Source organism: Nuphar pumila, chromosome 8 (genome assembly GCF_984573655.1).
Source record: "Nuphar pumila chromosome 8, dmNupPumi1.hap1.1, whole genome shotgun sequence".
Classification (NCBI taxonomy): Eukaryota; Viridiplantae; Streptophyta; class Magnoliopsida; order Nymphaeales; family Nymphaeaceae; genus Nuphar; species Nuphar pumila.
In genome coordinates, this window is record NC_143256.1 from 19,752,524 (window position 1) to 19,775,968 (window position 23,445).

Genomic DNA, 23,445 nt, shown 5'->3' on the forward strand with positions numbered 1-23,445 from the left:
TCCTTTTTATAGAAAAAAATTGGAAGAGGATAATGACTCCCTAGTGAGTCCCACATTTGTTTAATTAATTAACTAGAAAAGGGGGGAATTAGAAAAATTGACCTCCTTAGTGGGGTCCACATTTGATTCTTTTTTTGACTTTTTCTTTTTCAATCTAATTAAAACACTTAACAAAAAAAAGAATTAGGCATTAGAAGTCTCTAGATGTGGCACCATTTGAGTGGGTCCACATTTGATTTTAAAATAACTAAAAGGTTAAAATAGAAAAGGATAAAATTAAAAGATAAAAAGAAGTAAAGAAAAACTCCTAAATCAACTGAAATAAAAGAATAAGAAAACAAAATAAAAAGAATAATCTAGATGTGATGCCACCTAGGTGGGTCCCATCTGATGGGGATTGGATTTAACATCCATTTAAAAATTCAATTCAAAAATCCAATCTGGATTCTGATATGGCACTCATTATTTTTCTGAAAAAGGCATTTCAAAATATCAAATGTAAAACACTGGGTTTAGATTAAAATATAAAGATCAATTTTGAACTTAGGTTTGAAATTGGAAGAAAGTTTTATATTCGGATCTGGATCCAAAGTTTCAAATGACAAATGGATTTGGATCTCAGACAATGAGCATGATCTATACTTAAAAATGGTGGACGAATCCTATATCAAAGATAAGACATTTAAAATGAATCCTGGATAGTAAAAGGGTAAGCTAGATTCCTGGATTAATGATGAGCTTGCAGAAGCGGATCTCGAATCAAGATAATATGGTGGAAATGAATCCTGAATATTAAATAGGAATTGAAGAATGGATCCTGAATAGTAAATGATTGATAAGCAGACCCTGGATATCTAATATAGAGATCCAAGTCTGAAAACAAGATGGATCCTGGATAACAATAACAGAGTGAATTGGATAAAAAATTCAGATCCAGAATAGAAAATGCATACTGGTCATCAGATCCATCATTGGATCAGATCAGATAGCAAATGTCCAAATTGAAACATGAGTTGGATCTCGAGTATAGATATAATCTCTGAAAAAGAATTGATCCGAGTCCAAACTGAAAATTATCCTGGCTTAGAAATTGACCAAACTACCCCTCTGAAAGAAAATGATCAAGATTATAAATGATTTTGCCCTCCTGGGCAGAGGCGTGAGGTTGAGTGAAGAGTGACACTTAAAAAACAAGGGTTGAACTGGCTTGAACAAGGTTCTATGGTTCCTGAACTTAGGTGAACTAAGAGGACACTATCTCAACTAGACTCTCAGACCAGATGATTGAAACAAACACAATTCTAAGTGAAATGATGAGAAATTCACTATAGAGTGAAGTGAGTAACAAGAGTGTATTGGGTTTGAGCTAAAATGATAATCAACTGAACTAAGACAAACTAAATCCAGAGCCCAAACGAGTTAAATCCTAGCTAAGGTTAGTTTAATTCTAGTTGAAATAAGCTGAATTGGGCTAAAATAAACTCCAATAATGTGGGAAAACAAATTTGAACTGAAACTGTACCACTTGAACTTTTGATGAGTTCAAGTTAAACACAGGAGAATAAGACCTACTGATTTTGACTAACTCTGGGACAATTGGGTAGAATTTGAGCTAGAAATGAGCTCATTTCACATGAAATAAACTAAATTTAGATTAAATGAATATGGTCTACTCATTATGAGTTCAGTAGAGTTAGAAATGATTGATATTCTAACTCTTCTAAGCTTAAAATGAGTTTGGTTGGGTCTAACTGATAAGGATCTAAGGTGACCTAAGGGCAAAATGGTATATTTTTTGGCAAAATGGGGTGAAATGACACCTAAATTGGAATGGTCCTAGGGGTTAGACTCCTACACTATACAACAGGGGTTGGCATCTGTGAAAGGAGGTATCCAAAAATAAACTTGGAAAATTTGGGGTGTTTAAAACATATTTCCCATCTGCTGACACCGAATGCATTTGCGACAAAATTGAGCAGTATCCTTATGCAAGGTCAACCAAAAAATCCAGACTATAAAACTTTAGCAGCCATCTTATGGCTACTAAAATGGCCTCCACAAGCATATGAGTGGCAAAAGCTTAAAATGGATTCAACCTCTTCCTTTGGGACACAACGTCAAATTACCTGGTCTGCACATGCTTTGAATAACTTTGGGTCCTCCCAGAAGTAATGTTTGGTCTGCGCTTTAAAGTGTGCTCGTTCACTTTTGGTCCAATACACAAGAATGCTTCCAATCACCAGAAAATTAACTATGTGTGCAAACCAGGGAATGTGTGTGCTCTGGACTGCCAAAAAATGCTCATCTGGAAATGCCTCACCTATCGACTCCTAATTTGACATGGTCTCTATCGTCAGGTGAGACAAATGGTCTGCTACCACGTTTTTACTCTCGCACTTATCTCGAATCTCAAGATCGAATTCTTGGAGTAACAAAACCCAATGAATAAGATGAGGTTTGGTGTCTTTCTTGGATAAAAGGTACTTCAATGCAGCATGATTCGAGAAGACAACCACCCTGGATCTCAGTAGATAGAAGTGAAACTTCTCTAATGTAAATACGATCGCTAGTAGCTCTTTCTCCGTCGTGGTATAGTTCATTTGAGCCTTGGTAAGAGCTTTGCTAGTGTAGTACATCACATGAGACTTCCTATCTACTCTCTGACCCAAAATGACCTCAATGGCATAGTTAGAAGCATCACACATAATCTCAAAAGGTAATGTCCAATTAGGGGGTCGAATAACTGGTGCAGTGATTAATGCCACCTTCAAGATCTGGAAGGCCTTGAGGCAACTCTCATCAAATTCAAAGCCTCGGTCTTTGCTCAGCAGGTTGCAGAGTGGTCTCGAGATTTTGCTAAAGACTTTAATGAACCTCCTGTAAAAATCTACATGCCCTAGAAATGACCTTACCTGTCTCACTGTAGTCAGTTATGGCAATTGGGAAATAGACTCGACTTTCGCCTTGTCTACCTCAACAAGTTAATTTTGGCACCGTTGTCGAAGAACGATGATTAGAAACTTAGTACTCACTTTATTGCCTTTGCTTTACGAATATTTAGGATTGCTAGTTTATTTTTGCTTTTTTAGGACTGCCTAGTTTATTTTTGTGCTAATATTTAGGATTGTTTAGTTTGCTTTGGTTAATTAACTAGGATTGTTAGCACCATGTTGAGTGTAAACCATAGAGATAGTTTATTTTTCGTGCCCACCCCACCTACTAGGGTACCATTTTAGGTGATTGAGCATATAGTTTGCTTTCTGTCTCTATAACTGCCTTTGCGTGATTGTGTGTTTATTTTCTTTTTCTTTTTTATTTTATTGCATGTTCTGTGGTGTGGCTTGATCGTGATTGCATGCTATTTTAGGTAGAAAGTCTCTAGGATATTTGCTATACCGGGCCTATCTGCGGTATATGCAATGATGACACTCTCAGAACTCTCAACTCCAAACTGTTCTACCCGATCCAGAACGCTTGTTTTAGAACCGATCTCCACAAGCTAGAGCGATAGGCGAAGAGATTCCAACATGTCCTCTGAGGGAGTATTTCGTCTTCACGAAATATGCTCTCGCCTCTTGCATCATGAGACCTGATGTAAGAGCAAACCAATATGAGATCAAGGTCAGTGTGATTCAAATGCTACCTTCTTTCTATGGTCTTGCCAACGAAGATCCCTATAGGCACCTGGATGAGTTTTTAGAAATTTGTTTAACCATAAAAAACCATAATTTTGGGGAAGATGCCTTAAGACTCCCTCTATTTCTTTTTTCTTTGAAAGACAAAGCCAAGCAGTGGCTTAAATCATTAGATTCAGTAGTAATTAGGTCATGGGATCAATTACAGAAGTTCCTAAAGAAGTATTTTCACATAGGAAGAACAAACCAACTTAGGCACATCATTACTAGCTTTTCAGAGTTGGATGGCGAGCATTTTCATAAAACATGGAAGAGAATAAAGGATCTCCTTAGAAAGTGTCCTCACCACCAGGTGCCTAGATGGCAACTAGTGCAATGCTTTTATGATGGACTGTCTGAGCGAAATCGTCAGATGATCGATTCATTATGTGGGGCACCTTTATGCTGAAAAGCGAAGATGAAGCTTAGTGGTTGTTTGAAACTCTTTGAAAATTTATTGCATCATGCCTCCACCTCGCATGCTGAGAGAGCCACACCGATACTTTTAAAGAAAGGTGGTGCCCTCGTGGTTGATACAGCCACTGAGTTGCACAACAAAGTGGAATTGCTTGCTCATAAGCTGGATCAACTTCTTGCTGGTACACCACCTCCTTATATGGTGTTTGCTTTGTGCGCTAGCCTAGCACATTCAGTCACTGAGTTCCATTTGGCAGCTTATTACTCCAAGTTTGTTCAAGAGCAAGCTCAGGTAGCCCAAGGTTTATCTAGACCCGGGAACAATCCATTTTCTAGCACATACAATCAGGCTGGAGAAACCACCCGAACTTCTCTTGGAAGAACCCTCAAGCTTCTATTCTTGTCCCTCCTCCCCATCAGATTAGACCTAATGCATACAACTAGGACTATTCTAGGTCTAGTTTTTCTTTGGCGTTTGCTAGAGCCCCATAGCAAACTCCTTTAGAGCTTTCACAACAACCTCCATTTGAGGAGAAGTTTCTCCAGGCATTTGCTGATATGAAGGTTAGCAATCAAAATGCCATGAACAAGTGCAACCAAATTTTACACTCACACACCAGTCTATAGCCAAACTAGAGACGCAGATGTGTCAGTTGGGAGAAACTTTGAGCAGGAGAATGGAGGGCAATCTCCCTAGTCAGCCAATAGAAAACCCAAGATGTAAGGGCCCTATGACTTCAGGTTTGCATATGACAAGTGCTCACCAAGAGCAATCCAATAAAATCTTAGCCCTTAGGAGCAGGAGAGAGTATGATCGAGTATAGCAGGAGCATTCTAAGCAGATGACAAAGACCACATTACCTAAGGCTCAGACGATTCCTACAGAGCAAGTCCAGGAAAAGAGAGACCTTGACCCCTAAGCGTATATTCATAGGACTCCTTTTCAACAAGCATTAACAAACCCTAGGCCTCTGAGCAAGAAGGGAGTAAAGATACAGGAGATTATTGATTTATTCAAGCAAGTTCATATAAATCTCTCATTGCTCGATGCTATCCAGCAATCCCAGCATATGCCAAGTTTCTTAAGGAATTGTGTACTCAAAAGAGGAAATCAAAAGCCGCAATTCCTAATAAAGTCGTGTTACCTGAGCAGGTGAGTTCGGTGTTGCAACACCAAACTCCACCAAAACTCAAGGATTTGGGGACCCCAATCATTTCGTGTGTCATTGGAGATATCGCCATAGAATGAGCCTTACTCGATCTAGGAGCAAGCATGAATATTCTTCAAAAATATTTTTATGATTCATTCGGATTGGGGGAGATGAAACCAACTCCCATTACCTTAAAGCTAGCTGACAGATCTGTCAAGATCCCGAGAGGAATCTTGGAAGATGTCCTAGTCAAGGTTGATGAGTTTTATTTTTCCGTTGACTTTATTATCTTGGATATGGAGGGAGGATAGCACCAAACCCCAATTATTCTTGGTCGCCCATTCCTGGGTTATGGATGTATCCTTTGGCAACAAAAAGCTAAGAATGCATATTTTTAATCCTGTCATGGGACCTGTTGGGAAAGATACATGCTTTCTGATGGATTCAATGCAAGCGCTAGTAGAAGCAGACATATCCAACATCTTAACTAAGGACCTGTCACAATCATACTTGATTGTCGACATGGAAGTCTCTAGATGGCACCATTTGAGTGGGTCCACATTTGATTTTAAAATAAATAAAAGGTTAAAATAGAAAAGGATAAAATTAAAAGATAAAAAGAAGTAAAGAAAAACTCCTAAATCAACTGAAATAAAAGAATAAGAAAACAAAATAAAAAGAATAATCTAGATGTGATGCCACCTAGGTGGGTCCCATCTGATGGGGATTGGATTTAACATCCATTTAAAAATTCAATTCAAAAATCCAATCTGGATTCTGATATGGCACACATTATTTTTCTGAAAAAGGCATTTCAAAATATCAAATGTAAAACACTGGGTTTAGATTAAAATATAAAGATCAATTTTGAACTTAGGTTTGAAATTGGAAGAAAGTTTTATATTCGGATCTGGATCCAAAGTTTCAAATGACAAATGGATTTGGATCTCAGACAATGAGCATGATCTTAAAAATGGTGGACGAATCTTGGATCAAAGATAAGACATTTAAAATGAATCCTGGATAGTAAAAGGGTAAGCTAGATTCCTGGATTAATGATGAGCTTGCAGAAGCGGATCTCGAATCAAGATAATATGGTGGAAATGAATCCTGAATATTAAATAGGAATTGAAGAATGAATCCTGAATAGTAAATGATTGATAAGCAGACCCTGGATATCTAATATAGAGATCCAAGTCTGAAAATAAGATGGATCCTGGATACCAATAACAGAGTGAATTGGATAAAAAATTCAGATCCAGAATAGAAAATGCATACTGGTCATCAGATCCATCATTGGATCAGATCAGATAGCAAATGTCCAAATTGAAACATGAGTTGGATCTCGGGTATAGATATAATCTCTGAAAAAGAATTGATCCGAGTCCAAACTGAAAATTATCCTGGCTTAGAAATTGACCAAACTACCCCTCTGAAAGAAAATGATCAAGATTATAAATGATTTTGCCCTCCTGGGCAGAAGCGTGAGGTTGAGTGAAGAGAAAACAAGGGTTGAACTGGCTTGAACGGGGTTCTATGGTTCCTGAACTTAGGTGAACTAAGAGGACACTATCTCAACTAGACTCTCAGACCAGATGATTGAAACAAACCTAATTTCAGGTTGCGCTTAGCCTTTGAGGCATATGCTTCAGGTACTGAGGTGTAAGCCTCACGTAACACTGCGGCAGATAGAACCAATGCAACTAAGTCTCTGTTCTCAAGAGCGGTTTCTCAGAGTAAATATAAAAAAAATCAGAATTCCACAATGAGAGATCAGAGGTAACCCAGATGAAGGAGAGGATGATGGGTAATTGGCTGCCGAGTGCTGCCTGTCATGTGCCAAGGAATTGGATGGTTCCTCCATATTGCGGGTGGAAGCTGTAAATAGAAAATTTAGGTGGATTAGAATTTCTTTTCTTAAACCTGAAGCAGGACACAAACACGAGAATCTGACGTAGCCAACACACGAAGAATGTGAATTCTCTTTCCTGAGAATTCACCTAAATCCAAACGCAAGGGAGAGATCTTGGAAAGAATGATTTTGTCGCGAAACACATTTAAATCGTGAGAAATTTATTTGTTGCTATATTTAGATTATCTCGTTTTTCCATTTATTATTTGTTTTGTGTATTTACAGTAAAAAATGATAAAATCAAGATATCGACGATATTTTGTTACGGTTATAAGGATCAAACATCTGAGTGTCCTCAATGGGGTTCACAAACTTTTGTCAAGGATGATACGCCAACTGTTAATTAGCTTCCTTTCTAATCTAGTTTTTTCCTAAATAAAAGTTTATATCAAGTTTTATAACGATATCTTCAAATGCTAAGATAATTCCAAAGTAAATGTTTTAAAATATCATGTGTCACCGCAAATATCATGTGTCACCGCAATACTGAAGGAGTGTCAAATCAGGCCCCCTCATATTTGCCATCGACGATGCAGCGGAGTTTTCTTTGATAGTGCCAATGAAGTCTTTGGCCAGCGACAGAGAGAGGCGAGGAGGAGGGGGTTGAGCGGCAGAGGACTGGAGGAAGACAGCCACAGGCCCGCAGCGCCGCAGCAACTCCAACGAGGAACTAGTGAACGAGAAAGAGAAACCCTACTACTTTCTTTAAAGCCCCTTTTGCAAGCTACTTTTGAACCGTTGATCGATTTATGATCAACGATTCTGATTAAAACATTATATGCTGTTATTTTAATGAATAAATATATTTTATGCAAAAATTCATAGGTTTTAAAAGAGAATCAAACACACCCTGATATTTTATCAACATCTTCTAATATCAAACAAGCCATCTGGTGTTCAACTCATCTGACTTAAGATGAACACGAACGAGCCGAGTCATGAGCTCAATCCACTGGTAATAGAACCGAGCCCGAACATGCCCTGTTCAGTTCCTTCTGATCGTTTACCAGCCCCAATTCGGAGAGAGAGAGAGAGAGAGAGAGAGAGATAAACAGGGCAAAAAGGATCCCCACACATTATTATTGGAATCCGAAACAGCACTACCTCATATAGAAGTCATCAGTCTAGAACCCCACTCTAAGTGGTACCCACAACAAAACAGGCGAAGCGGTGGATAGAGGATGAAAAACAAAAACAAAAAAACGACGACAAAATTTAGGCAAACACTATGAAAGATAGTCCCCTCCACATTCGGATTGTAGTCCCCATTCCCCTCTTCAGTGCTTCTTACCAGCTGCAGCCATGTGAAGGATCAAGTCGATCACGCGGCAGCTACAAAATACACAAAAAACACAAGCAACGATTGCATTTCAGATTGATGGCATATCCAAAGAATCGTCTCATCAACTGACGACGGTCTAAGCAGCCAGCCCAAGGAAGAGTACAATACCTGTAGCCCCACTCGTTGTCGTACCAAGCAACCAGCTTCACAAAGTGGTCGTTCAAAGCAATCCCTGCCTTGGCATCGAAAATGCTCGACCTGTGTTGAGAGAGAGAGAACAACAATCAATAACCAACTGCATAAATACTGTGAAAGACGCGAGAAGGGAAATCATGAGCACCTGTGATCACCAATGAAGTCTGATGAAACCACATCATCTTCCGTGTACCCGAGTATTCCCTTCAACCTCCCCTCCGACTCCTCCCTGCGTTAGTATACCACCACATTAATTAAAATACGCACTCAAGACATCTATCATTCCTACTATCTCCTTCCCACGAGGAGGGCATTACTCGAATACTTACTTAATAGCAGCCTTGATCGCTTCATACGTGGCCCCCTTCTCCAGCCTGACGGTGAGATCCACCACCGAGACGTTCACAGTGGGTACTCGGAAGGCCATTCCAGTCAGCTTCCCGTTCAGAGCCGGCAGCACTTTACCCACAGCCTGTTGATCACCATAACCATCGACCCCATCATAAAAAAGGTAAACCAGATTTGGCAATTCACAAGCCATACGATGATAACCATGGCAACTAGAGAAGGTTACCTTGGCGGCACCAGTGCTGCTTGGGATAATGTTAAACCCCGCTGCTCTTCCGCCCCGCCAATCCTTGTTTGATGGCCCATCAACAGTCTTTTGGGTTGCTGAACGGTAAAAAAGAAAAAAGCCATAAAGAGGGACAATTTTACTGGGAACCACTGTTAGATTCGAGCCAAAAAAGACTAAAAACTAATGTATAAAAGAGACGTCATTTGTACCTGTGATGGAGTGGACAGTGGTCATAAGACCCTCAACGATGCCAAACCTGTCATTAATGACCTGAAAACCCGGTTTTGAATTCTTCAATCAGTACCCCACCAGATATCATGATTCTAGACAGGACGGGAATACAAAAAAATTGAGTGGCAACGTGCATACCTTGGCCAAGGGAGCAAGGCAATTGGTTGTGCAACTAGCATTGGAAACTATGTCGAGATGGGGCTTGTATTCGTGCTCGTTCACCCCCACAACGAACATGGGCGCGTCTTTGCTTGGTGCGGAGATGACAACCTTCTTGGCACCACCCTGTTCCAAAATCACCACCAAATCTTACAACTCTATCAACTTGATCAAAATTAAAAGCTTAAAGAATGAACTGCTATCTGTCAAGACGAACAATGAAAAGGAAGAAAGGCAGAAACTTCTATCTATCAGAGTTGCAACAGAACGAAGCAAGAGGCAAACGAATGGCCAACCTTCAAATGGGCAGCCGCCTTCTCCTTATCGGTGAAAACTCCGGTCGACTCCACGACGAACTCGGCTCCGGTATTGCCCCACGGGATCTCTTCCGGATTCCTTCAAACCCCAGATTAATTAACGCAAAAGAAAATAAGAATACAACCGCGATCCATCGAAAAATACTACAACAGAAAAAGCACAAATCGGAGGTGAGGAGGGCTGCTTACTTGGTACCGAAGACGGTAACCGGATGGCCGCCAAAGAGCAGAGTTTTGGAGTCCTTCACCTTCACATCGTGGTGCTTCCAATTCCCGTGGACGCTGTCGTACTTGAACATGTAGACCTACAAAACCCCACCGATCAAAAACCCTCAGCTTTGCATAATACATGGATCATACACGAGATAATGCACAGAAAATAGGCACCAACCATGTACTCGGTGGTGATGAAGGGATCGTTGATAGCAACGAGCTCGACGTCATTGCGCTGGAGAGCCACACGAGCAACAAGCCGCCCGATCCTTCCGAACCCTGCATTTTGCATTCATCTTCATTTTCCCACGAAAAAAAGAAGAGAATGATTGAATTAAGTAACAAAGAAGAATGAAAGAGGGGGTAAAGAGACATATATACCATTGATGCCAATCTTAACCTTCCTGCCAGATGCTGCAGAGATCAAATGCATCCCAGAATCAGCAAAGAAGAATACGAGGCAAAAGAAAACTGAATGAGAACTCTTAATAAAAAAGCCAAAAAAGCGTTACCCATGAGGAATCGATCTGAAAACGAAGCAGAAGACGAAACGGAGAAAGAGAGGAAGAAGCAAAGAGAGCAGTGAGAGGAGAACTAAGGAAAAGAAGGAGACCAGTCGAGGGTATTTAAGGAGCTAAAAGGTGGCGTGACCAGCAAGAATAGCGGTTTTTTGGGGGTAGAGACGAAACCAGAGTTTGGCCTGTGTGGTTTCTACGTCCCATGGGCGGTTTTGGGATAGGGCAAGAGAAGATACTAGAAGGCCAGCTGGGGATTAACTACAGCCGCGATTCGCCACGTAGTTGCATGAGCTCCCGAAGTATAACGTGTCGATACAGCACAAAGCCACCGACATGCGCCCAGTGTTTTCTTGGGTGTAAGAAAAGGGAGTTTCAGATAGTGACGTTAACGGATCGTTTTTTTTAAATTTATGACCGGAATAAATGCCACCCAACACGAAAACCTGATCGGATAACTCTGATCTAGCAGCCAACACACCACTGAGAATGGCTGGACCGAGAGAAAACGGGGCCCGGTCCAGCCTCGTCCGGTTAATTAGAATCCAAAATTTTCATTAAATTAGAATCCAATGAGTGATTCCGATCCGATTATGTATAAAATATATTCTATTAATTGTTTTAATTCAGTTATAAGAGCAGTTTTTTATGACGAGTAACCGAATCCCGCTTCCTAAATAGCAAACTTCAGTGAGTGTCCTAACCTGAAAAAAAGACATTTACCGAGAAGATTACAGTACGATCCCAAGGAGAATCGATCTTAGACATGACTAGGTTACACCAACTTATCAAAACCCCGGTAAATAGGTCTCAATGAAAATCATTTTTTACATCTTAGCGATCATGATTAAGATTAACAGCATTAGAGGTGGTCAGATCAAGTTAGGGCATGGATTATGACAATGCTACTCTCTCTAGCTTTTGTTGTTTAATGTTATTGGTGAGGGTCTCGTGGTGTTGCTTAAGCGTGCTGCGGAGAAACGCCTGATAGATCATTTAGATATTTCAAATTTCTCAAACCATATTTTTATTTATGCTGATGATATGATTATTTTTGGACGAGCAAACATGCAGCAGATTCTTATATTCAAACTTATTCTTCAGTTCTTTCTCTTTCTTTCTTGGCTTTCCCTAAATGATAGCAAATGCTCTCTTACTATGTTCAATGTTGAGTCTTCTATGCTTGCAACGGGTCAACGGATTTTTAATTGTGCAATCTCTGAGTTGCCGATGACGTATTTGAGCATGCCGTTACAAGTGAAGTGCTTCTCTTCCGCTGCTTGGGCTCCAACTATTCAAAAAGTAAAAAACAAGTTTTTTTTTGTGGCAGGCGTTTTATCTCTCCATGTTCTTTCTTCTATTCTTGAATTTTTCATGTCAATGTTAGTGATGCCTGTGGGTGTGGAGAAGCAGATTTGTCGTTTAATGACAGGTTTTTTTTTGTCTAGGTGTCAACTCCAGAGTAAGCGCCATTTGGTTGGTTGGCGAACGGTGGTGTTACCTACGCGTATGACTGGCTTAGGTGTTTTTGCTCCAAGACATAAGAGTATTTCTCTTGTGACCAAGCAATGTTGAATGGCCCATCAACCAGGTTCTCCATGTGCTCGTTTGCTTCATGTTAAATATGGCGCTCCTGATTTATCTCTTTTTTATTATGGAACCAGTGAGTTGGCGATTTTGCACTTGCGAAGCATGTGACTGAGAGCCTTATCGTTCTTAAGAGATCAAATTGGAGATGCGAGAAATTACGATCAGTGGTTGTAATGGGCGATTGCATCAAATGGTGTGTTCCTCACCCACAAAGTGTATAGATCGTTGCTTCCCCCCAAGAGCAGATTGGTTCCCTGAGTGTGTGTTATGGGCTAAGGGCCCTTCTCCAAGATCTTGGGTCTTGGCTTGATTAATTTTGCATGATAAGATTCAGATTCACAGTTATTTAAAGAAGTTGAGCTTTCAGTTTCCTAACTGGTGTGTGCTTTGCCAAGCTGCTGAAGAAACTAGTTTTCATTTATTATGGTCCTGCTTAATCTTTGTGGCCATATTTAATAGGATATGGAGATTTTCGGATGTAATTGTTAAAGGGGAGTCTTTTGCGCTTCATCTGCTCCTGGGCCCTATTGAAATTAGACGATGCAAGCGGTGAAGATTGATCTGGAAGATGTGGTTGCTTACTACCTGGTGGTTTGTTTGGATGACACGCAATGATGCTACTTTCCGTCAAATTCCAGTCGTCCTTAATAATCTTGTCCATAAAATCTTGGTTGATGTATATGCGGTTCTACGTATGCATCTTAGAGACCTCTCATTCCCTCTGAACAACGTTCACTCATTGATCGTTTCTTCTAATCCAGCGGATCCTGGTTGAGCTTGGCTTTGTTGTTTTGTTCGTAGTTTCTTTTTCTTTAGCTTTTTATTTTCTATGTTTTTGTTTTGTTTTCTATATTGTTCAGTTGATGGGTTCAACATTTTGTTGATCTTCGGGAGTGGTAGTGTTGATCTTCTTTAGGCTCAATGAAAATCATCATCCCACAAGCTTATCTTCAAACTGTTTGCTAACGTGTGAAAAATGTTTTAATAACTAGACCAGTGGGGAAGCTTAGTTGGAACAGGCCTAAGCTGTTAGGCAGGCAGTTGGGGTTTGATTCTCATGGGTGTTATTCTCCTTGGGGTAAATAAGAAAGTCGCTTTGTTTGTTTCACCTAATTTACATATGAAAATTAGAGTTTACTTATGAAACCTTTCACCTCCCAACTTTATTTTCCTGTGGAGCTCACAGTCATCATGGTTTTTTTTTTAATGTTAGATCATACGTTTGCTACGTAAGCCCATACGCATTACCCCCTGAATGGATTTACATATTCATTTTCCACACATAGGATGACTTTCTCATAATGAAAGGAGCCTTTTCTTATTGGTGGGAATGAAACAAATAACACCTACATGTGTAAATGATTAATTTCGCTCATCTCGGATTTAATTCCTACTTTCAAATAATGTACATTGTATCAGACTTAGTTTTATTTAATCAGATCATTTTTGGATTCATAACAACATTTTAGGTCGAATCTAATAAAGATTCAGATTAAGATCCAATTCAATTCCATTAACCATGCTTTGGATATGTTTTTACTGGATCCAATATTACCCCTTATAGTTAAGAACCGAATTCAATCTTAGATAATCAGTCTTTGTGTTTAGGACTGTCAACAAGTCAGGTCAGGGTAAAATAGGACGTGCTCATCTAACTGAATTTGAGTTTTGTTGGGTCACGAAAATAGAATCCAAGATCATACCTACGTAATTGTAAAGTTTTATTTTTGTTATATATATATATATTTATATATATATATGCTTATGTGGTAATACATTTGTATTAAATTAAACATGTTAAATGGGTTTTTTCTGGCTTTTTTTTTAATTTATTTTTTAAATTTTAACCATACAAATATGATTTATGTACTTGATTTTATAAGAACAAGCTCTTAATGTATCTTATTTGGACACATGGGTGAGTTTTTATAAGGCTAAAAAAACCAACAGTACAAAATCTTTATGGGAACTCCCAGCAAATGGAACATGCGGGTAAAAAATACTAAAAAAAAAGAAAAAACCTAAAAACTCATTTAACATATTTCGTTTAGCACGAATGTATTATGATATATATCCTCCGGTCGAGTACCTAACAAAAAATCCCGGTTGGGTTGGCCACTTGACAAAAATCATGACCCAAACCCGACCCGAATATGGCTTGGGTCAAGTTCGGGTCGACTCGAATATGATTCGATTCGTAATTTTTCATACTCATCGTAACTTCAATTCGTCAGATCGAGTATCCGGTACAAATCAGACCTGTTGACTGCTTTATTGGTGGGCTCTCCGACAGGGGGCCACCTGTCCCTGTAAAATTCATCAGTTTTAGGCATTTTTCGCTTGGACCCACTGGTGCAGGTCAAAGCTGGACCTGACCAGATGATTAAGCTGCCCCGGAAGGACTAGATCCACGAGCGCTCCGAACCAACCGGCAGGAACATTAGGAGGCGCCCACCGGTTCGGGGCAGCCAAAACAAGGAAGAGTAGGCTTTTGCGCTGCCCCAAATGCCGTGCAAAGCGACGTCTCGTGCTTAGCCACGCAGACGGGGCTCAGTTCCTAGACTCACGCTGACCGAGAACAGCTAAACCCAAGGTGGGTGTAAATGGATATGCTTCGGTCTACATCAATCATGATCCGATTTTAAATTTAAAATCCGTATCACTGAGTCCAATAAGACTGAAAACAACGTTTCACGTGAAAACATGAAGATCAAATAGACCCGGTTCGAAAAGTTGGTCTGAATCCAAATAGCATCGTAAAATAATCTGATTATGTAAATCAGAATCCAATTTGAGCACACATTTAAATCTTATTGATGGATCCGCATGTAGAAATTATTAGAGGTCCGACCGCACTTTGATCGATTTAAACCCATACTAGTAAGAGGTGTAGTGACAAAAGTTTAAAATGACAAGTTATCGCCAAGTTTTTTTCTCGTGAGATTTTGAATTCTTTTTATTTATCTTGAGTTTTTTGTTTTCAGGGAAATATCGGCTAAAAATTTATTAATTAATATTTAATAAATGAGATAAAATAAAATTTTTAGAAAACGATATGGGTTTAAGGACTTGTCCAAAATTGAAACTTCTAAATAAAATTATTTAAAACTTTAAAATATGAGTTTAATTTACAAGTTGGACTTTAGGGACCTTTCATATTCTCAACACATTTAAAGCTTTTAATTTTCACGACAGATTTTAGGAAACCGTTTTTTTTTTTGAAAGGCAAGCTGGGGTTTGGCAGGCATAGGAATGGCAGTGGATCGAGGCGGGGGACAAGGTCTCCACCCCCCGCCCAGTCTCAAAATCCTGCCCTCCATTCTGGCACTGGTTTTGATTTTAACCTTCATTCCTGCACAGGTTTTGATTTTAACCTCCATCCTCGTTTCATGTCCTCCATCCCCGGTCCATACGGGGCGAGGAGGGGCGGGCCCGTTTCCTCTCGGTCTACATACATCCCTAAAGAAAGATTGAGGGCAGAGCGGGAATCGAAGATGGGGATAAGACGGGAAAAGGCGTAAGTCGTCCTCCCTGCCTCCATCCTCGTTTCATGTCCTCCATCACCAGTCCAAACGGGGCAAAGTGGAGTAGAGCCAGTTTTCTCGTGGTCGACGGACATCCCTAGGCAGATGCAGACCCATACCAGTACATTGTTCAATAAGGTAAATTGTATAAAAAAGCACCTCCTTTTAATATGGATGTCAATATGTGGGGTGCTCTTTCCAGTAGTTGATCAATCCTCCCTAGCAAGCTGAGCCAAGTTTTTAACCAAAAAATGAAAATTACAATATGTATGTATCACTTTAACCCTTTCATAAATGTGCACAAAATCTACTAACTCTGTTAGGACCTTCCTGATGGATCCCCTAGGTCTTCATGGATCGGGAAGTTGGTAGAGTCTGCTTTGGCCGGGATAGCCAAGAGGTCCCCCGTTTCATTTCCCTTGCTTTCTAAAAATGCACTCTTCCACGTTATTTTCTTTAACCTTTCGCTCTAAGTCGAACAGTTGATCACTAGGAGGGTTGTTAACACCCATGTTCCTCCAGCCCAATGAAGCAGGTTATATGTCCCCCCCCCCCCCCCGAAACACGCAGGTGTGTGTTCTCGGGTCTGAATGAGTGTCACATATGTAATCACGTGGGGCTCATTTTCCCGTGTATGTTGGCATCACTTAGCATCATAGTTTGCTGCGTTTACAAAGACTTACGTATCCTTTCCCAGCATTAGCGTCATAAAATAATGTTTTGAGGAAATGACAAAAATGTTCTTCTGCTAGAAAGGGTTAAAATCATCATCATTTTCGCCTTAAGGAGTAAACTTCTCTGCTTTAATAGGAACTCCTCTCAATATGTCGCCCTAAACGTTCCAGATCACCCTTTGACAATGCACCATCTGCTGTAACAGGAGCTCCGATTGACGATGCACCCTTTGCCATCGTCTGCTGCCATCAGAGCACCCTTTATCGCTTTCTGATATCATTGGAGTACCCTTTGCCATCGTCTGCTGTCGCTGGAGCACCCTTTGCCATCGTCGTCGTCTGTTATTTCTAGAGCATCATTTGTTGTCGTCTGTTTGTGAGAAATAGTTGAACTACCAACAAAATCATTCTGTTTATTGTTCATCATGATACCAGGGTGCAAGTATCGAACTGAGTAAACAAAGAATAACGATTTACAACAGAATAATGGTGGCAACGTCAAATTGAGTAGAGTAGCGATTTATAATAGAAATCAGATAAGTGAGTAGCGATTTATAATAGAAATGAATTCAAAGAGTAACAATTTACAATAAAAATCAGATAAGAGAGTAACAATTTACAGTAAAAAACAATTTAGAGAATAACAATTTATAATAGAAATCAGATAAAAGAGTAGCGATTTACAGTAGAAATTAATTCAGAAAGTAACGATTTATAATAGAAATCAGATAAGAGAGTAGCGATTTACAATAGAAATCAGATAAGAGAGTAGCGATTTACAGTGAAAGTCAAATCAAAGAGTAGCGATTTATAATATAAATCAGATAAGAGAGTAGCGATTTACAATAGAAATCAAATAAGAGAGTAGCGATTTACAATAAAAATCAAATCAAAGAGCAGCGATTTACAATAGAAATCAGATCAGAAAGTAATGATTTACAGTAAAAATCAAATCAGAGAGTAACGATTTACAGTAAAAATCAGATTTCTACTATAAATAGCTACTCTCTAATCTGATTTTTACTGTAAATCGCTACTCTCATATGTGATTTTTACTGTAAATCACTACTCTCTAATTTGATTTTCACTGTAAATCGCTACTCTCTTATCTAATTTCTACTGTAAATCACTACTCTCTTATTTGATTTCTACTATAAATTGCTACTCTCTTATCTGATTTCTACTATAAATCGCTACTTTCTGATATGATTTTTACTGTAGATCGTTACTCTCTTATCTGATTTTTATTGTAAATCGCTACTCTGATTTGATTTCTACTGTAAGTCATTGCTCTCTAATTTGATTTCTACTTTAAATCACTGCTCTCTAATTTGATTTATACTGTAAATCGCTCTTTTCAATAGAGCGAGAATAAAAAAAATCACGGCTGTTCAGAGAAAAATCTTATTGCTCTTTTCAATAGTTATAAGAAAGAAAGAAAAGAAAGAATTTATACAAGTCAAGGACGACAACCCTAAACCTAAACAAGTTGGGTCTGATCCATATGAAAGCGAGTCTCAAACATAAGCCAAAAAAAAATAAAAAAATCTTTCACGAGGCATTGCCCCCCCACGACCCCTCACCAGGGGCGCCCCTCCTGGACCCCTGCTTGCTGACCGTGCAGTGGGACCTGCACCGGGGGAACCCCCGAACCCCCCTTTCTGTAAGAGAAAAAACTATGAATCAGACTCCACAACTCATCAGGCAGGAACGAGAAGGCGACATGTGTTGTAACACAAGCTAAAAACAAATGCGAAACGTGCAAATATATTTACGGTGAGTGGGAGGACATTTTCATCCAACTTATATCTATCTTACGAAAGGACATTTTCGTTAAAAGCATATCTATTTTTTTATATGTTATTTTATTATAAAGTCATCGTGAGCAACATTGGCATATGAATTATCGTGGGTCCCAAGATATTACTCCGTACACACAGAAACACACAAATTTGTGTTTCAGGGAGAACACGCACCACCCTCTCCCAACCCAACAAGATCGCGGGCCAGAGAGGGGAAGTTTTCTTTTTAAAACTCTGTTTTAAACTTTTAAAAGCCTCTTTTTCTTTATTCTTGTTTTTTTTTTCTTTTTTTTTTCTCATGAATCATTTCGACTTGGGTACCAAACCTGTCCCCAAGGATAAAGTGGGAGGGAATTTAAAACAGGTCTTGCGGGCCATTTTCTGCCATCACCATAGGACGGATTCAACAACGATCCAATGAGTGGGAGATTGCACCACAATGAGAACACTCTCATACACTGCTTCTTGATGAATAGTCTCCCATTTTCAACTTCTATATCGTCCATCGGGGTTGGCCGGAGGTTCAAAGACACTTCAAACTTCATTCGAGCGAATTGCAAACGCTCTCCGGCCCTGGTGAAGTAATCAATTTCCAAGAAATCCCCTCCCAGCGCATTAAAAAGATAGTTTAACGAGAATTTATTCACTTAAAAACAATGTTGTTCAATGCATTTTAAATGGATTTAAAAGCAAGGGTCTCTTTTTTTTATTTTAAATCTCTCGTTAAAACGTAAATATCATGATAAAAACACAATATTTAGGATTTGTCAAAATTATCGTGATATTTTAAAGTTTAAAATGATAAGCTAATATATCGTATTTTTTTGTGATATTTTCAAAATATCGCCCATCTTTGTCATTATAGTTGGAGGAGATGAACCCAAGTGCGTAGAAACACAAGTGGATCAAGTGCAATAATATTACACACTTTCAATATACCACTGCACCTGGCAGTCCTCCATCTGATGGTGCGCTCCATAGCTGACAAGTGCGACTCAGGTGCAATCACATTGCACAGTTGAGTGTCCCACTCCACCTGGCCATCCTCCATCTGATGGTGCACTCCATATTTGACGAGGGTGATCAGTTATGGGACCCAACAGAAGATAGAGGGCAAATCAGGTGCAACGGCACACTAAAGCATGCAATGTGATTGCACCTGATCTGCCTTCATAACTGACAGGATGCATCTAAAAAGATGGAGGGCAACCAGATACAGCAGCACACTAAATGTGTGCAATGTGATCTCACCTGATCCACCCTTGCAGAAACCCTTGGGCCAAGCTAAACAAGTTTGCATTAGGACAATGAGGAAGAACCTAAGATTCAGGACTGGTTCTTCTTTACGTCTAAATCTGAGGATGGACTCAACCAAGATTCAGCCCATCTTTGACTCTATTTGTCAAAGAGGCAGCATCAGGTGCAATCACGTTGCACAAATGAAATATGCCACTGCACCTTATTACCCTTCATCTTCTTTCGTACAGCCTGCCAGATTGCGCGCAACAGCAGATGGATATCTACCCATCTCTAGTGTGACCCGCTTGGTCAGACATATGAGTTGGGAGAGACTAGGGGTGGGCAACGGGTCGGGTCGGTCCGGGCTTATTAGGTATTGTGCTGAAACTTGGCTCATTATATACGTGGGCTGGGTCTGCATCTGCCCACAATCAAACGGGCTGGCTTTATAGACTTGAGTTATTTATTAATTTTTTAATAATATAAAAATTAAAAAAAACTAACTATTGCATGGTAACTTAGTAACTATTACTATTCACTTAATTAGTTACATTATTTTTTTGAAAACTAGAAAGATAATTAATTAGGTGCATGACAAGTTGGGAACTTGTTAATTTTTACTATTTATAAATGGATTTGGGTTGGGCCGGACTCCGCCAATTTGCCGATCCATGGGCGTTTCATCAAACTCGGGCCCATTAAGAACCAGGCCAAAACCCGACCTGTTAATAAATGGGCTGTCATACCTGGGCCGGGCCGAGTTCTAAACGCACCTTGGCCGTGCCGGAACCGGGAGATGCCGACCCTAAGTTTGGACGTCTTGAGAATTTCAGTTTCAAGGATGTTGAACGAGTATATTTCTGAGGTGACGTCTACCCCTTGGGCCAGAGATACACGAGTCCAGGAGCGTCTTGAGAATCTCCGATTCAAAGATCCGATAACCTAAAATTGGAAAAAATCACGGATCCGGTGTACAGGTGATCTGCAAAAACAATGAGCACCATAATGACTGCCAATGAACACGTCGCCCCACAACTTGCACAAGGACTGTGTGATTGAAGCAATGGACGGTGAGGATGTGAGATCACTTTCTTAAAGTGATTTGACATCTCATCTGCTGTCCACCAGATTAGATCAGATCTAAGGTATTCGAACATGCACCATTTTAATGTCTATAAATATACATGGTAAAGCTAAAACCATATTCTGAAACCCATCGGATTTAGCCAGTACTAGTTTAAACTCTCTTTTAAATCCATGGTTAGATGGAAACTCAAAGGTCCAAAAGTGCACCCACTTCCCATTGATCTTATTTATCTAATTTACATGGGATTAGGGGTGGGCAATGGGCCGGGCAACCCGGTGGGCCAAGCCGATCTGGTGCACTATGGGTCTGGTTTGGGTCAAGGTTTTAGGCCTTGATCCGTTAGTTACCAGGTTGAACCCCGTTATATAAATGGGTCGGGTCAGCCCATGGGCTATCGGGCTGACCCGATGGACCTGAGCAACTTAATTAATTTTTTAGTAGTTTGTTGCATAGTAACTTGGTATCTATTATTATTTACCTAATTAATTGCATTGATTATAAATGGAATAAAAAGATAATTAGATGAGTGCATTAACATTTCACTTAATTCACTGCTTTTGGTTTTATAGAAATTAATTTATGACATCATTCAAAAATAACCTACAAATGGGTTTGGGTTGAGCTGGAACAACCCTTCTGAACATTGGCCCAGTGGGTCAATGGGCCGAGTCACGGGCTGCTCTTCAAAGCCAAACCTATTAAGAACGAGACTAAAGCCCGGTCCATTAATGAATGGGTCGGGCCACACTTAAAACCCAATAGACTAAACTCTAAATGGGCCTGGGCCAGCACAATGTCCACCCCTAAATGGGATCTACCTATGTAATATAAGATCCATGCCTTTCTCAAAAACTTGTTTCTATCAATCTTTCTCCACTCCAAAACCCTAACAATGAAAAAAAAAAATTGTGTTTAAACCAAATATAATAAAAAAAGATATTAGTTCATGTCATAGTTCAAGCAAGAGCTATGATTGGCTAAATTTCCATCGGTCATGCTCAGCACGGGTTTGATGTAGGGGTGGCAAAACCTGACACTACCCGCCAACCCGACCCGCCAACCCGCCTCTTGGGCGGGTCCGGGTTTGGAAAAAATGAACCCGTTTAATAAACGGGTCGACCCGCCTAACCCATTTATTAAACGGGTTGGGTTCGTGTTAGGGGTATGCCAACCCGCCAACCCGCCAACTCGTCTGCCAACCCGACCCGTCAACCCGACCCACCAACCCGCCAACCTGACCCGCGAACCCGTTTACCCGACCCAACCCATTTATTAAATGGGTTGGCGGGTCGTGTCGGGTTACCCGTTTATCAAACGGGTCGGGTTCGTGTTTGCCACAGCCGACCCGTTTAATAAACGGGTCAGGTTCGGGTTGAGGTATGCTGACAGGCCAACCGGACCCGATTGCCACCCCTAGTTTGATGGACTACCCTGAGTTTACTCTGTGGAAAGGCGGGCCCAATAAGTGACGTGCATCTTTAAAAAGGTTCTTGGTCATAAAAAAGAATCTGATTAAATTCATCCAAATTAGAGAGAGATTTAGACGCATTTGCTGATGATTGCAAGGTTTAGCTTACTAGAATCACTTGGACTTTATTTTATGAATGAAGTTGATTTTCAAATGGATTCAGAAAAGCAGCCTGAATCAGATTTAATCAAATAAGTTTGAATTGGTCTATTTTTAAAATTGTTTTTGTAACATAGATAAAAAATAAAAATACTCAAAATTTATCTAACATAAAAGAAAATTTTAGAAAATGAAGAAACTTACGACATTTCAATCAATTCTAAAATATGCACCCAGTGTAAACAAACAAATTTAAAACAAAATACCAATTATTCCCAAAGAAAAAAAAGAAAAAACTGATTCAGCTATGATTCAGTCAGTATTGGGCCAATTCGGGGTTGAATCACCCAATTTCACGTGGGGCCTAGATCAGCATTGTATGGAATCGATTTTGGGCCAATACGATTTGAAGTGGCCAATTCAAGCCAATTTGAATTGATATGCTTATTACAATGTTTGATTTAACTTTAACTACACTAGACTTGGTCCTCAAAGAGTTGGATCAACCCCTGTTCCCATTGATCCATAAAGAAACAAAGTGTTACTACTACCAATCCACTGGATCCGAATACCCAATAATCCAATTAGACAAAGCGATACATCGTTGCTCACAAAAAGAATGCGTCATTGATTTTTTTTTTTGGATTTATAACCTCAAGAAACTGCACCCGGCATGAAGAACTAGTGTCGCTGGCTCAGCCTGCCCTACAGGGTTGCCCAAAGAGTTGAAGTGGTTGATGTAAAAAGAACAGGCCATTGAACTTGATCAATTACTCCATCAAACTGAAAACTCATTGCAACATTTACAAGAGATGTATCATGTCATACATTGTATTCTTCTATGAGATTAAAGTGGCATTAATTTGCGCAGAGAGCATATAAAGTAAAACAACATTTGACAAGGTGATCATAAAACACCAATATAAGATGTAACATTTGCCTTTTTCCATACATGGAAAGAAAGTTGATGAGGCACTTCCAAAGCATCTGTTACTTTTACAAAATCTTCCCATAGGGACTTTTTTCAAACACTATTTAGCCATAATTTTTTTAAAAAAGTCCATACAATTGTTTTATTTGTATAAATATTTTTTGCTAGGCCAAGAAAAAATCCCCCTCACCCATTGCACTTTGGTTAGAACTGCCATGTTATTATATAATTATTTTTTTTCATACCATCAAGGGTACATAAATCTCCATTAAAACATGGCTAAGATATTTTTATTATCTATGGTGTATTGTTTCAATGCACAAAGATGGAACATTTGCATCTCTTTCTATGTTAATAATATGTATTATTTAAATAAATTAAATTTTAA

General features: G+C 39.6%; 1 protein-coding gene and 1 non-coding gene across 2 annotated transcripts; both read right to left on the minus strand.

The window, feature by feature from the left end:
* Positions 1-3,883: 3,883 nt before the first annotated feature.
* Positions 3,884-3,989, minus strand: LOC149829727 (small nucleolar RNA R71). The gene has a single exon (XR_016433933.1). It is a non-coding gene; the product is annotated as a small nucleolar RNA R71 (small nucleolar RNA).
* Positions 3,990-8,201: 4,212 nt separating this feature from the next.
* On the minus strand, positions 8,202-10,750 carry LOC149829728 (glyceraldehyde-3-phosphate dehydrogenase, cytosolic-like). Its single transcript, XM_090015607.1, has 12 exons — positions 10,641-10,750; positions 10,510-10,542; positions 10,307-10,407; positions 10,105-10,220; positions 9,895-9,994; positions 9,578-9,724; positions 9,418-9,478; positions 9,206-9,303; positions 8,961-9,103; positions 8,777-8,860; positions 8,605-8,694; positions 8,202-8,486 (listed from the first exon to the last, which is right to left on the minus strand). The coding sequence occupies exons 1-12, from the start codon at positions 10,642-10,644 to the stop codon at positions 8,432-8,434; spliced, it is 1,032 nt and encodes a 343-aa protein (XP_089871733.1). The 5' UTR covers positions 10,645-10,750; the 3' UTR covers positions 8,202-8,431.
* Between the last annotated feature and the right edge of the window lie 12,695 nt (positions 10,751-23,445).

What these genes read in the sequence shown, in the direction of transcription:
- LOC149829728 (XM_090015607.1), bottom strand. An exon ending in GTTACCGTCTTCGGTACCAA is followed by an intron (nt 9,995 to 10,104) that starts GTAAGCAGCCCT and finishes TGGGGTTTGAAG; the next exon opens with GAATCCGGAAGAGATCCCGT. An exon ending in GACAACGAGTGGGGCTACAG is followed by an intron (nt 8,487 to 8,604) that starts GTATTGTACTCT and finishes TGTATTTTGTAG; the next exon opens with CTGCCGCGTGATCGACTTGA.